This window comes from Stegodyphus dumicola, chromosome 4 (assembly GCF_044657685.1).
Source record: "Stegodyphus dumicola isolate Sdum_Otavi_A_Nest chromosome 4, ASM4465768v1".
In the NCBI taxonomy this organism is placed as follows: Eukaryota; Metazoa; Arthropoda; class Arachnida; order Araneae; family Eresidae; genus Stegodyphus; species Stegodyphus dumicola.
In genome coordinates, this window is record NC_140771.1 from 173,498,517 (window position 1) to 173,512,245 (window position 13,729).

Below are 13,729 nucleotides of genomic sequence, written 5' to 3' on the forward strand. Positions count from 1 at the left end.
TGGAGAACCCTACAAAACACATTCATTCTAACTTCCCCCTCATTCATCTTTAAACATGCAGGCTTTCGCTCTAAAGCATGACTTTATCTACAATTTACTACTTAAATTTTGACTTCATTGCTTTTAAGCATTCACTTTTAGCATCTACAATTTTATGCTTCTAGACTAAATTCTACTTTTACATAACCTTCAAGTATTTACATACATTTACAAATTTTTAATACATATGCTTTTTACAATTTACCATAAAATGAATGAGAGAAAATAAATTTTTACTTTACTCATTCTTCGCCAAGCTGGCGGCACTGAAAGTAAAATTCTTATTGATACAAGAATACGAAGTTATTTTTATCTTCGGCCAAATTTTGGCTTTAACATAACAGAATTAGTCTTTCGACCAACAGAAAATGCTTGTTTTTAGCTTTTACACTTAAAGAAAATAATACTTTTGCCTTAGATAAATAAAGTAAAACAAAACTAAGTCTCAACCGAGACATATTGACTTTCGTCAAAACATAGAACTTCGTACTTATGCATAACATTTCGGAACAAAAGAGAAAAATATTTATAGAAGGTTTTAACTTATCTTTGAGTTTTCGATGCTTGAAATTCCGTCATCCGTTTTTGGCAAAATTGATCCCAAGTTAGAGGTTTCATGGATGTCAATCTTCTCCTTATTGATCTCCGAGTGTCGTCCCCGTTGCTTTTTCTTTTGCGTCCTCTACATGCTGGCCTCTTGACGGAGTAATCGTCTGGTTGTTGGCCTTTGCGTTTCTGCCTGGGACGGCTGGTCGTGACGTCCTCCGGTCTGGAGTCCTTCTTGAATTTCTTCTGTTCGTCGTATTTTTGTGCCTCCTGTTGGCGTTTCAGTTTCCGGAACGGCGGCCTTGCTGGCATCTGACTCTGTGGCCGTGTGCGCGTTCTCCTTGATGTGTAATTTCTCCTGCCATCTTTTGTAGGTGGTGTTTTCGTCTTTACCACGGTTTCTTTACCCGGTTCATCTGTATTTTTGTTTTTCTTAAACGCCGGAGTTTGAAAATCCTTTTTTCTTTTTGATACCGACGACCTCTTCAGTTCTCCGTTTCTTTGGTGGTGGAATAGTTGTTGCAGTCTCTGGCCCTTCTATTTCGTTTAGACTTGAGTCCTGCAAGAAACTTTTAAGGATTTCAAAATCATTTGGATTATAGTATTTTTTCACCTGGTCGGGACTTGCTTTACAGATTTCCCCTCTCTCGTTTTTAAGATATAAGACTACTCCTTTGATTTCCTGAATTACATAGGGGCCTTCAAACTTTGGAGCTAGCTTTGCCATAAAATTGTCTGGGGCACTTGATAAAGAAAATTTCCGTTTCAATACTTTATCCCCAACTTTAAAATCTGCTTCACGGCATTTTCTATCATAATATAACTTCTGTCTATTTCTTGCCGTATCCGAGGTTTTAAGCGCCTGATCAATCAACTTTTGCACGTCTTGTTGTCTAAATTCCTGCTCTCTTTGTTGCACAAAGAATAATTTATCTAAAGGCGTAATTAACTTTCTGCCTAAAAATAATTCTGCTGGAGTATTTCCCGTAGTATCATGATGTGCCGTTCTTAAAGCATAAGCTAATTCATTTATGTAGCCATCCCAGCGCTTGTGATGTGTGCTAACGTAACTGCGAATTATTTTTACAATGTTTTTATTAACTCTTTCTGCTATGTTAGCCTGTGGTCTATACGGAACCATTTTGATATGGCGTATATCAAGTCCATTGCATATGTTTTCAAATATTTGACTAATGAATTGTTTTCCGTTATCGCTAATGACTTTTATCGGTGCACCGTATTTTAAAATGTATCTGTGTAAGAATGCATCTGCGATTGTTTTGGCTGACGCGCGTTTAAGTGGAACAATTTCTATCCATTTTGAAAAATGATCTACTATTACTAAAAGAAAACGATTTTTATTTAACTCGCTCTGGGGGAAGGGACCAAGGAGATCTATGCCTAAAATTTCATTCGGAAATGTAGCGCGAATGCTATTTAAGTACCCGGCCGGGCTGTAATTAATATCATTTATTAACTGACATTGATTGCAGGACCTGACATACGCCGTTACTATTTTGTATAATTGCGGGAAATATACCGCCTCGCGTACCCTTTTTATAGTCTTTCTGACCCCGAGGTGGCCCGCTGTTTTTTTTTCGTGCAACTCCTTCAAAATGCTTAATCGAAGCGAGGCTGGGATGACTGGCTTATACTCAAGATTTTCGTTTGTTGTTTTCGTATAGAATAATAAATTATCAATTATTTCATAGTTTTTTGCTCTATTTCTTATCGTATCGATATCTGTGTGCTCAAAGCTTTCGGGGTCTTTCAAATAAGCATAGATATTTCCAAATTCAGGATCAGCTTTCAGTTCAGTAATAACCGTATCTCTAGAATCTAAAATTTTTGAAGTCAACACAGCGCATTTAAGTTCATTACCTTCATCGTCCAGTTTTATACGAGAAAGTGCGTCAGCTACATTGTTTTCCTTACCCGGTTTATATTTTATTGTGATATTATATTCTTGGAGTTTTAAAGCCCATCTTATTAACCTGGGCGTTAGGTTTTTTCCCGAGTAAAGTCTACCAACAGCCGCATGATCCGAAAAGACTGTTACTGGCGATTTGCCGAAATAAACTCGAAATTTGTGTACAGCCATTAATACGGCTAATGTTTTTCTTTCTGTAGCTGTATAATTCCTTTGTGTTTGATTCAATGTTTTACTAAAAAATGCCAGCGGATGGTTATTTTGCATAAGAACCGCACCCACCGCATAGTCTGACGCATCTGCCGCAATTTCCAGGTTTTCGTCCCCCTCAGGGAATTTTAAAACAGGGGCATTGATAAGCGCTTCTTTTAATCTTTCAAAAGCTGTGTTAGCTTCCGCTGTCCACGTAAATTTACTCTTTTTTCTTTTGATTACTAAGAGTGGTTCAACAATATTAGCGAAATCTTTTATGAAAGATCGATAGTAAGAACATAATCCAAGGAAAGACGAAAGTTTCTTGGCGGTGTTGGGCGGTGGGAAATTCTTAATAGCTTTTATTTTTGAATCTTGCGTTTCTATACCCTTTTGCGAAATTTTATAACCGAGATATTTAAGTTCTTTAGTTGCGAACTTGCATTTTGAGGCGTTAATTGTAAGACCGGTTTCTTTTAATAATTTAAAAACTTGTTCGAGGTCATTAATGTGTTGTTCCAACGTACTACTCGTTATAATTATATCATCTAGATAAATTAAAGTTGATTTTCCTAGGACAGGCTTTAGAACAATGTCCATAGCTCTCTGGAATGTTGATGGGGCCCCACACAACCCAAAAGGCATGCGTAAAAATGCATAAGTGCCCGATTTTGTTATAAACGCGGTTTTATGTATATCTTCGGGTCTCATAGCTATTTGATAGTAGCCAGACGTTAAATCCAAAGTAGACATATATCTCGTCGATTTGATCTGTCTAATGATCTCGTCTATAACCGGCAAAGGGTAAACTGGAAATTTAGTTATGCTATTTAGTTTTCTATAATCGATAGCAAACCTCCAAGCCCTTTTATCCGAAGGAGGAAACTCGTTCTTTTTCCTACATAGTACGACTGGACTCGCGTACTCACTATTTATGGGCGTTATTATTTTATTCTTTAACATCTCCTTAATATGTTCTTCGATGATTAAGTCTTTTTGTTTATCATAGCGATACGGTTTAGTCCTACAAGGTTTTTCGGCATTTAATTGAATCTTGTGAGTCACGATCTGACAGTTTCCCGGTTTTTCTGAAAACAAATGAGAAAAATTACTCACCACTTGCTGTATTGCTTTACTTTCCTGGTCATTCAAATGGCTAAGGTCCAATTCAGGTGTCTCCACCGGTTCCACCACCCTCTGGTCCATCTCCAGCACCACGGAACTATCTTGAAAATTTAATTTGGCCCTCGCGGCCCTTAAAAAGTCTATACCTAAAATAAGAGAGTGTTGGAGGTCTTTCACCACAAAAATTAATACTTTGAGATTTTCCTCTTTTATCTGTAAGTTTAATGATACTTTCCCGATGCAGTGACATCTGTTTTTCCTTGCGCCGCTATAATTTCCGTATTTCTGGTTTTGAATAGTCGTATCCTATAAAAATTCTTTTTGAAGAACTTTTCACTCATGAAATTTCCTTCTGCCCCTGTATCGATGAGGGCTTCTACTGGTACATCGCCAACCAGGACTTGTATAATTGGTAGCTGTGAGTTTTTTACGATGACTGTATTTAGATGTCTATTTGAGGGTTTTTCTAAAACTTCCGGGGTCTGGACCCTCCCTTTCACAGGCCCCTCTAGTCGTTTAAAGCTTTCCTTTCAATCTGTGTCTTCTGGGTACGCGGATGCTTATTTTCAAATTTTCTTTTTGGGCCTTGACCTTCGAGTTTCGATGCGTTAGCTTGATAGTTCTTTCCCCCATACGAGCGATTTCCATTTCTGGTTTCCTCCTTCCTTCTGGTACTTTGAGAATATGTTTCCCCTCTCGCTCTTTCCGCTATTCTGCGATTTTGAAATTTCACCGCCAATTCGAAAAGTTCCTGCAATGTTCTTGGGTTTCTAATTTCAAAGTAGTCTTGGACAGCGGGTAACAATCTTGGTAATATTATTTCAATTATCTCCGCATCGGGTTTCTTGCCATACAGCATATCCGTTAGCTTGATTTTTCGTAAAATAAAGTCCGTCAATTGTGCTGTATCCCGTTGATAGAAACTATATAGCTCGGCTTCCAGCCGTGCGCGATCTTTCACTATGGGGAAGGCCTTTACTAACGATTTTTTGAAATTTTCAAATGTATACGTCGGGCTTCCAAATTCACCTAGAAGAAATTTGCCTATATTTTTCCACCATAGCGCGGCCTGTCCTCTTAGTGCTGATGTGGCAATAGCAACTTTTTGTCTTTCAGGCACAGGATAGAGCTGAAAGTGGTTTTCTATACCTTCTAAAAATACGGACACCGAATTTTTTCCGTCGAAATAGACGTTTGGCTTGATTGATGCTCTCAAAGTCTGGACCAGGTATCCAAATCCTTCTAACTGTGTTGTCATTTCTTGGTGTTGTCCAGCGGCTTCCATCCAGTTTTCGGCCATTTCAGTTCGATAAGTGTTCGGGCGCCAATATAACGTTGCGCGCCTCTAACTAGCACGCAACCAAGAGGTGACTGTGAAAGCTTGTATAAACCACAGAGTCTTATAAAGGGTTTAATTCCCTTTTTATTCAACGTAATAAATTACAATGGCGTCCTCTTGACGCTTACAGACTGTGCCCACTAGGCAGTCAAATAAAAATAATAACCTGAAAAAGAAAGTAAAGACAAGATTCTAACTACGAGGCTCTCTAAAATAACTAACTCACCGCGTTTTACAATACGGCTGCTAATTCAGCAGACTTGAAGCTCACTGGAACAATTGCAACTACTTCCCGCCAAGCACATAGGCCGCAACGCGGGGTTCTTCAATTCTCGATTTCTACCTCCGCGCTCGCTAAGTAAGAATAACTCTCTCACCGAACTCGTTTCCTTCTATTTAAATCATAATACTTCCGCTGATAATTTGAATCCTTGCTCGTTCTACTCAAATTTACATATTCTGGCATTGGCAGTTCCAGGGGAAAGTAAGGCTTGACAGGAAAGATAGTTTAAACTTAAAATAAATGTTAGTTAAAATAAATATAAACCCTACAATGTAGATTATTTAAATTTTAAAATTATTTTATTGAAAACATTTTATTGAAGCAAAAGTTTTCGTTTCAATTAAACAAAAAAAATTTTTTTAAGTGAAAAAGTGGAATTTTATTTAAATGGAAAAGTAGTAATTTATTAGGTTACATCACGAAATACTTCATGTAATTCGTATCAATGATACTTACGACATTAGTTTTAGAAAATCGGGACCTGCATGTTTCTATATAAAAACAATGCTTTTAAATATATATCCATATCTTCGAATGTTCGTATTCGCACTTTTACTTGTAACATCGTTTTCTGTAGGCAGAAGGAGAACAAACACAAGCCTGTGATGGCGGTGTTTTTTAACTTTCGACAATTGATTTTTATGTATTTTTTAGGATGAATCTTAAAATGACTTCCATTCTTTACCACCACGTCAATATTTTTCTCAAATCGCACGCTTCAGAATTGTTATAATTCGAAAAATTGCAAAAATATGAGATTTTTTTTTTAAAAAAAAGATAAAACGTTATTTTCTTAAAAGTGATTCTTTTTTTGGCTTATCCTAAGCCTTCTTATAGCAAAACATTTCAAGGTTCTGATGGGATTTTCTTGTAAGTGATTCCTTTCGGCTTATCCAAAGCATTTTTATAGCAAAACAGTTAAGGGATGGAAGGGAGGAGTTCCATTGACCCCTTCAGTTTTCTAATTTAAATTGCTATGAGCTATACAAATGAGCCAAGTTTTCTATTTTGTTACATTTTTAATTATTTCCATTAATTAAAAAAATTATTTAAAGTACATTGGGTCTTGAAAACACTTCCCCTTCCTTTCCTCCCCACTAAATGTCTCTTAGAGAATCTGCAAAATTTTTAGAGTCGAAGATTAACATGGAACCAAAAATGTGCTCCCAAAAGCTCTCAGGTTTATTCAAGAAATAAAGTTCTCCTTCTACCTCTGCATATCAAGGTAGGCTTCATGAAGCAATTTTCCAAAGCTTTACCAAAGGAAGATCAGTGTTTTAAATACTTTTGTGACAAATTTCCAGCATAATCAACTGCCAAACTAAAACGGGATGTCTTTACTGGTCCTGATAATTTTAAGGTAAAAAAAAATGGAAGTTGAGGAAAAAGAAGCCTTAGAGCCTTGAAAACCCTAATAGCTCAGTTTCTGGGCAATAAAGAAGATATAAACTTTAAATCAATTGTTGAGAACATGCTGTAGAAAAATTTAGACTGTTCCATGGGCTTAAAAGTTCACTTCTTAAATTCACATTTGGACTAGTCTCCTGAAAAATCTAGCTGCTGTTAGCGAAGATATGAGTGAGATATTTTATCAAGACATCAAAGAAATGGAAAGGAGATATCAAAGAAAACGGACTGCATCAATGATGGCTGATTATTTGTTGCATGTTATACTGAAATGAGCCCCATCAAGAACATAAAGGAAAAACGCGAAGCAGAGCATGAACGATTCCCGGAAACTTCCACACATGAAATAAATTATATAGTTTACGTATATTGTCTCAGACAAGCTAAAAAAGACTAAGTTCTAAGAAAAAAGTTTAATAATATGTTATTTTAAAATCTGATTTTCGCAAATTTTCGACTTTTACAAATTTTAAAAATTGCGATTTTCGAAAAACCGTAACCTGATGTAAAAAAAAGGAACTTCATTTCCGCATTCAGCGCTAAAAGGTGCATAGGAATCAATTAATAAAAATAAAAAAACTGACTCAATCCAAATTTTGCAGGCTTATGATAATTAGTGCAATTCAGAGTTCAGTGCATTTATTATACTATTCCTTTTATTATGTGTCAATAAAAATAAATGGTGTTTAATTTTAATTATGTGTGTTGTATTAATTTTTATTTCCGTAATTTTTTTCCGTAATGAAAATTTATTTTTATTCCCGTAACACTTCACACAAGATTCCGTTTAATTTTAGTTGAATAAAAATAAAAATTATGTTACGGGTTCGTTTTCTAATCTACTTTAAAATAGTTAATTTTATTAGGTTACTTAATCTGTAATAGAAAAAGATTAAAAATTTAGAAAAACGAAAGCAAGTTTTTCAAGAAAAATATATTTCCGTTTTTTTACTTCCTTGTACGAAGTAAAAAGGAAGTATTATAATCGCGAAAAGTTTCAGGCAGCATATTTCAACGAAAATATGCATTTTGACCGCTATCGAATGCAATTTAACGATGTTTTTTCGTGATATCTGTACGTAAGGACAGAATAAAAGACTCGTTTCCTCCAAAAAAATTATAAAACTGCTTTAAAATTAATTCTGAAGAGAATTTTTCGTGGCGTCTCTACGAACGTGTGTACGTACGTATCTCGCATAACACAAAAACGAGTAGCCTGAAGAACGTTGAAATTTTGTATATAGGGCTGCTATAACATGTAGATGTGCACCTCGTATTTTGGTTGCAATCGGCCGCACCAAACGTATATAAATATGTTTATATATATATCCACTCTGTTACCCGCCTCAGTAATCTCAGTTTCTTTACTCTTATATGTTTGTAAATTTTACATTTTTTGCTTTAAAAATGATTGAATTATGTTGTTTTTATCTTCCGGTTAAGGTTTTTATGCCTTTAGTAAATCTGTATGCAATATTTTTAGAATTATCAACAATTTAAAGTTGTTTAAGTTTTTTCTTATGGCGGCTATTGATTGTTTACATTTGAAACAGCAGAGTAGTGGATTTGTTGCCAATCTAGAGAAACTTAGCTTCGCAACAACAAAGATAACGCCTTCATTTATTATTGCCAATTAAATCATGCTTAATCCTTTCTGGAACTTTTTCGAGGAAATAAGTGTTTAATTTATAGTATAGATATTTTGAGTTTTTATGTATTTTTGCCTTCTCGCGAAGTGAGAACTGAATTAATTGAATGAGAAATATTCAATCGTCTGTGAAAAACTGTTTCTTTTTTGTTTTGTTTGCTTAATTTCTTTTATACATCATTCTAACTTTATTATAGTATTTGAATAGAACATGTGGCAACGATTAGATAATTCTATTGTTTAAATGTGTGCATTATGAGTTATAATATGAACGAAATGTAATACCGTTAAGGGAATCTAGCGCCAGAGTGTCGCTATGGTAAGCAAATACTAGAGTGAATTTTAAAGAATGCATTTATTCTATTGTGGTTTATGCGCTGTCGGCGAAGTAGATTTAATTCAATCCAATAAGTTTAAATGAAATACAAAAGAAAATGCGTATAATTTAATATTCTGTACAAGGAAGTCATGTGGTGTACACATCAGATTTTTTTATTATGCGTAAATAAAACTATTTTTCGTTTCTTAACTGTACAATTTCGTGAAAACAAAATTTCCTCATCTCCGTTAAAGAATGTATCTATGGCCGATAGAAAAAAGTAAACTCTATCATTCGGAATTTTTGATTATGCATTTGGGCTGGAGACCCAGTTAGTTTGGATATCTGAAGTATTACTGTACGTGCTGATCCCATGAAAGTAAGTAAGCTTTCTAGTTGGATATATTTAGGCTAAAATTATCTATTCAAATAAGAAGCTCTCCAAAAGCACTTAGTAAAGATGGTTGGTTTGGCTTGGTTTATTCGGTTATGGCAAAGTACTCGAAAGATATGTTCCTAAAGGAAGGGATGCCTTCGTGAAAGACTTTCTAATGGTGTGTGTGTATTTTAATTATGGCAAAGTACACGAGGGCTGTCTGCCTAAGGGGAGGGATGCCTTCGTGGAGGACTTTCTAATTGAAACTGTCTTATATACACATTACACATGGAGAAAACCACGAAAACGCCCATGCAGCCAGCCGTTCGCGGGATTCAAAACCTCTGACCGAACTACCAGTGTTCAGCGACTTAACCGCTCGGCCGTTGGTGGGCCCTAGTAAAGATAAAAGCAGGTAAAAATTACCAGCTGCTCCAACGAGTATATCCTAAATCGCAGTTTGCCCTCTTTTTTTGCACTTGTGTAATCTGCAAGTTTTTTGAGTAAGTGATATAATTCCATAAGAATCTTAGCGAAAACCAAGCAACACCTTTAATTGATCAACAAAACTGAAAAAGAAGTATAAATATTTCATGATTTTTTAAATTTTTTTTTAATTTTATTGTTCTACAGTATGAAGAAACAATAATAGTGAACCCCTCAAACATACTTTTAATTTATGTTTCAGTATCGCTCACTAAAGTTCGCAGAAAAATTTAATAATTTATTATACTCAGGAAACCGAATTATTTTTAAGTCAGAAATTAAGATAGAAAGACCAGCTATCGTGGTGGAACCAAACTACGGTATCTAAATTTTAACTGGTTTATTTAATTACTTTCAGTTTTTGCTCATTAGAATTAAGCAAAATTTCGAGAAATTTGCTCTCTTAATATGAGAAAAAAATTGCCTTTTTTGCAGAACTTTCTATTCTAACTAATTGATATCTGACTTATATACTAACGTAAATTACAAAAATGCCCAAGAGACATTAACATTTTTCACATTGGTAAACAATTTTATTCTAATTTCTCTTGTTTGACTTTTCTAATATAACGATATTTTACTTTTTACTTTATACAGTGCTAATAGTTAAATTTATTCCCTCTTGATCATAAATTTATATTAATTTGTTTGAGTAAGACTATTAAGACTTATAACTAAATTGCAAAAGATAAAATTAAATGCCTCGAGATCCAGCTGTAAGGTATACTTCTTGCTGAAATATATCAGTATTGATTCATAGATGTGTGACTGGCAAGTTGCTTCAAAGCTGATTCAGATATATTACTTGAGCTGTGAATAATTTATTTTAAGTTCATTTACTATTAAATTAAGGAATTTTCTGGGTGAACTCAAAATTTTGTTTAAATATTGAATAAGAGGGTACATAAATAGTAAGTGCAGTATATATCCTGATTTCTTAAGCTGATTGAACGCTTCTTCTAAGCTGGAAGCTAAAAATTACTGATTAGTATAATGTTTCTTTCCCTTTAATAGTACTGGTATTAATGTAATTAACACTAATAAAAGAAACGCGCTAATGTAAAATTTAAAAGTAGGCAAAAATACATCCTTAATTTGGAGTAGATTATGAATAAAACTCTATCGATTGTGAAGCAATCCAACATAAGTCCCTTTCTTTCCAAGAACAATTGTGTCTGATCGCTCTCGAAAGCTAAAGTTTCTACACAGACTACGTGGTTTTCCCCATGTGTAAGTTTCCTTTAGAACGTCCTCCACGAAGGCATAACTCCCTTTAGGCAGATAGCCCTCCTGTGCTTTGCCATAATTAAATAATGTAGTCCAATCTAATCCTACACAAACTACAGTTGCTTTTTTTTACTTAATTTTGATGAAGAATATTTTATTAATAATTTTCAATAACTAAATTAGTTATTTATTTACTTGGAATAAATATAAATGAATTATTATCTGTTAATTATATAAAATATATACAAATTAAGTAATAAAATAATAATCACCAATTAATTGAGTAAGAATAGTTAACAAATATTAGTCATTCCTGATTATAATCAGGTGAGATATAATATAATCATTCCTGATTATAATCAGGAATGACTAATATTTGTATATGAAATGAATAACTAATGAATTAATAATTTATTGATTCTAATTACATTATTTATGTGTAGTAATTCAGTAATACGGTACAAAATTTTTTAATCTTCAAGAGACAGAAATTTTTATTTAACTTGCAAATCGAAGTGAAGAGGATACATATAAATTATTCATTTTTTACTTCCATAATTTGAATTTGCGGTATTGTTGAGAGTAGTTGACGGTAAAATTGTTTTCTAGGTGAGGGTAGTTGAGATAGTTACACTTAGATTTAGAACCTTATAAAATGCCTAAGAGTAAACTGTTACGAACATATGGAAATTTTTTCAAATCGCATGCAAAATTTCCATTATCATGTGTCACGTGCTCTGGACGAACACATTGTGTTAGTTTCTGTATAATATTTGTTTTTTATTAAAAGTTTATGATTATTTTGTTATTCTGTTACGCAGAAATCGACTTCAGCACAGTATCATCTGAAGTCAAGTTAAAGCATATCTTTTGAGACAGATCAGAAAGTTATGTTACCGCAAATGAGAATTTCTTCGACTGAAAGAGGGAGACATTATTACCAAAGTAACTAAAATAAAATGAAAATCTGAAAGTTTTCAGATATGATGTTTTACAAAATTTGAAACAGGTAACAAAACAAATTCGAAATTTAAAATTCAGGCTTCCAAATGCCCCTGTTCAGTTGGAGGACTGCGTTATTCATAATTTGATGGCTCTAGGTACCGTTGTTTTTTTCACAGTGCGAGAAACATTCATGCATTCATGAGATTCATTTTGTTTCTTTAAATATAATACATGGCGATAACATTTGGTGGCAACAGTTTGAAGTGAACCCATGCAGAAAGTGAAACAACGCAAAATGTCGTTTTGAGACCAATAGCCCTTTGGGTCTAACGCCCATCTGGAGTAAAAATTATGAAGCTTTGATGGTAAAATTAGTTACAAAGAAGTTCAGTGAAGCATAAAAAATATTTTGTCCAACACGCAAGTTGATAGATTATTTTACTAAAAAATAAATGAATTAAAATTGGATTTTTTACAAATATTTAATCAAAAATTTAAATGAAATTTAATAAAAGAAATCAATGCATAATTTATAGCCAGCGTTGTTAATTTAACACTCGTATTTCATATCACTTAAAATAAACATCGTGATTGTTAATCTCAAATTTTTTCTTGTAAAACAGTCTTTAGACTTATCTCAAGATTTTTCCTTTTTAAATTTTAATTCGTTTATTACATTATTTAACATACGTTTTCTTTGATTAGTAATGAAAACTTTATGCATAACTAATATGCTCGGATCCTACAAACTCATAAATAAAATTATATTTTTCTTAAGCATTATTCAAGTATGTAATCGAATATTCACAAAAATAATCACTAATTTCATTTTGAGATAAAAGGTGTCTACATTTTAATTAAAAATGATAAAGATTGACAGGTATGCATGCTATTCCTCAAGTAAATAAAACAAACAAAAATGTAAAGAACAAAACAAAACTCTTCGAGTAAAAAACACGATGCTCAAGGTCGTGGTTTCTTTACCTAAGATCTAAAGTTAAATGGCCATGTATGCATGAAAACAAAACAAAACAGAATTCATTTTACATAATATAGGCCATATAAATTATTTCTCTTGAGTATGAAGAATTTGCTGCCACTATTTAATTAATATTAATGAATTAATATTAATGCATAATTAATATTATTCATTAATATTAATTACCCAAATGAGCATAAATGTTTTATACTGTTTACTTTAATAAAATTTGTTATAACAGTAAGTAATTAGATAGGTAGGTTAATACTTACTTCTTCTTTAACTTTTGAAAGCGTGTTTGTTTCACTTCTTTTACCTCGACGGGCATCTTCACGTCTGCTACTTCAACAGACATCATAATCTGGTTTAACAAGTAATGTAAATAAATGATGCAATACTTTAAAGATGAAAATTCCAAAATTTATGAATCAGTGGGAATATTTTTCTTCACAAAACATTCATAACCATCATTTTTCTTTGTTTTACTCCTAAAACACTGTGGATGTCCTTCGGCTGGTAAGAAACTTCTGTCTGTCAAATGAAGCGGGAATGACATTTGCTAGTACGAGCATGACCGGTGAACTTAACACACACGCATGCGCTCTGAGTGTTTAGAGCCTAACTGGTGCGTGAAAGAGAATGGGTAGGAAAATGTACGACTTACTTGTTGGAGGGAATATGAATTAAAGACTCATTTTCTAACCTTTACTTTTTTTAGGGGGGGGGAGGAGGCGGATTATTAGACTACTTAATTTGTGACTATCAAGAGTAAGCAAACTGTTCAATTTTTATATTTTGCTTTTGTTTTCAACTGAAGCAACTGAAGATTTACAAATACTTAATTATTTATTTGTAAAAAACTCAGTGCCATTATATATATATTAAGAT

The 13,729-nt window shown here is 33.4% G+C and overlaps 1 protein-coding gene across 1 annotated transcript in view; it reads right to left on the bottom strand.

Moving 5' to 3' along the window:
• LOC118181158 (tetratricopeptide repeat protein 39B-like) overlaps positions 1–13,377 on the bottom strand; it is a 99,376-nt gene extending 85,999 nt beyond the window's left edge. The window contains exon 1 of the mRNA XM_035350232.2: positions 13,114–13,377. Within this exon, the coding sequence (XP_035206123.1) occupies positions 13,114–13,199 (86 nt within the window). The 5' untranslated portion in view covers positions 13,200–13,377. The remainder of the gene's footprint in view (positions 1–13,113) is intronic.
• Positions 13,378–13,729: the final 352 nt, after the last annotated feature.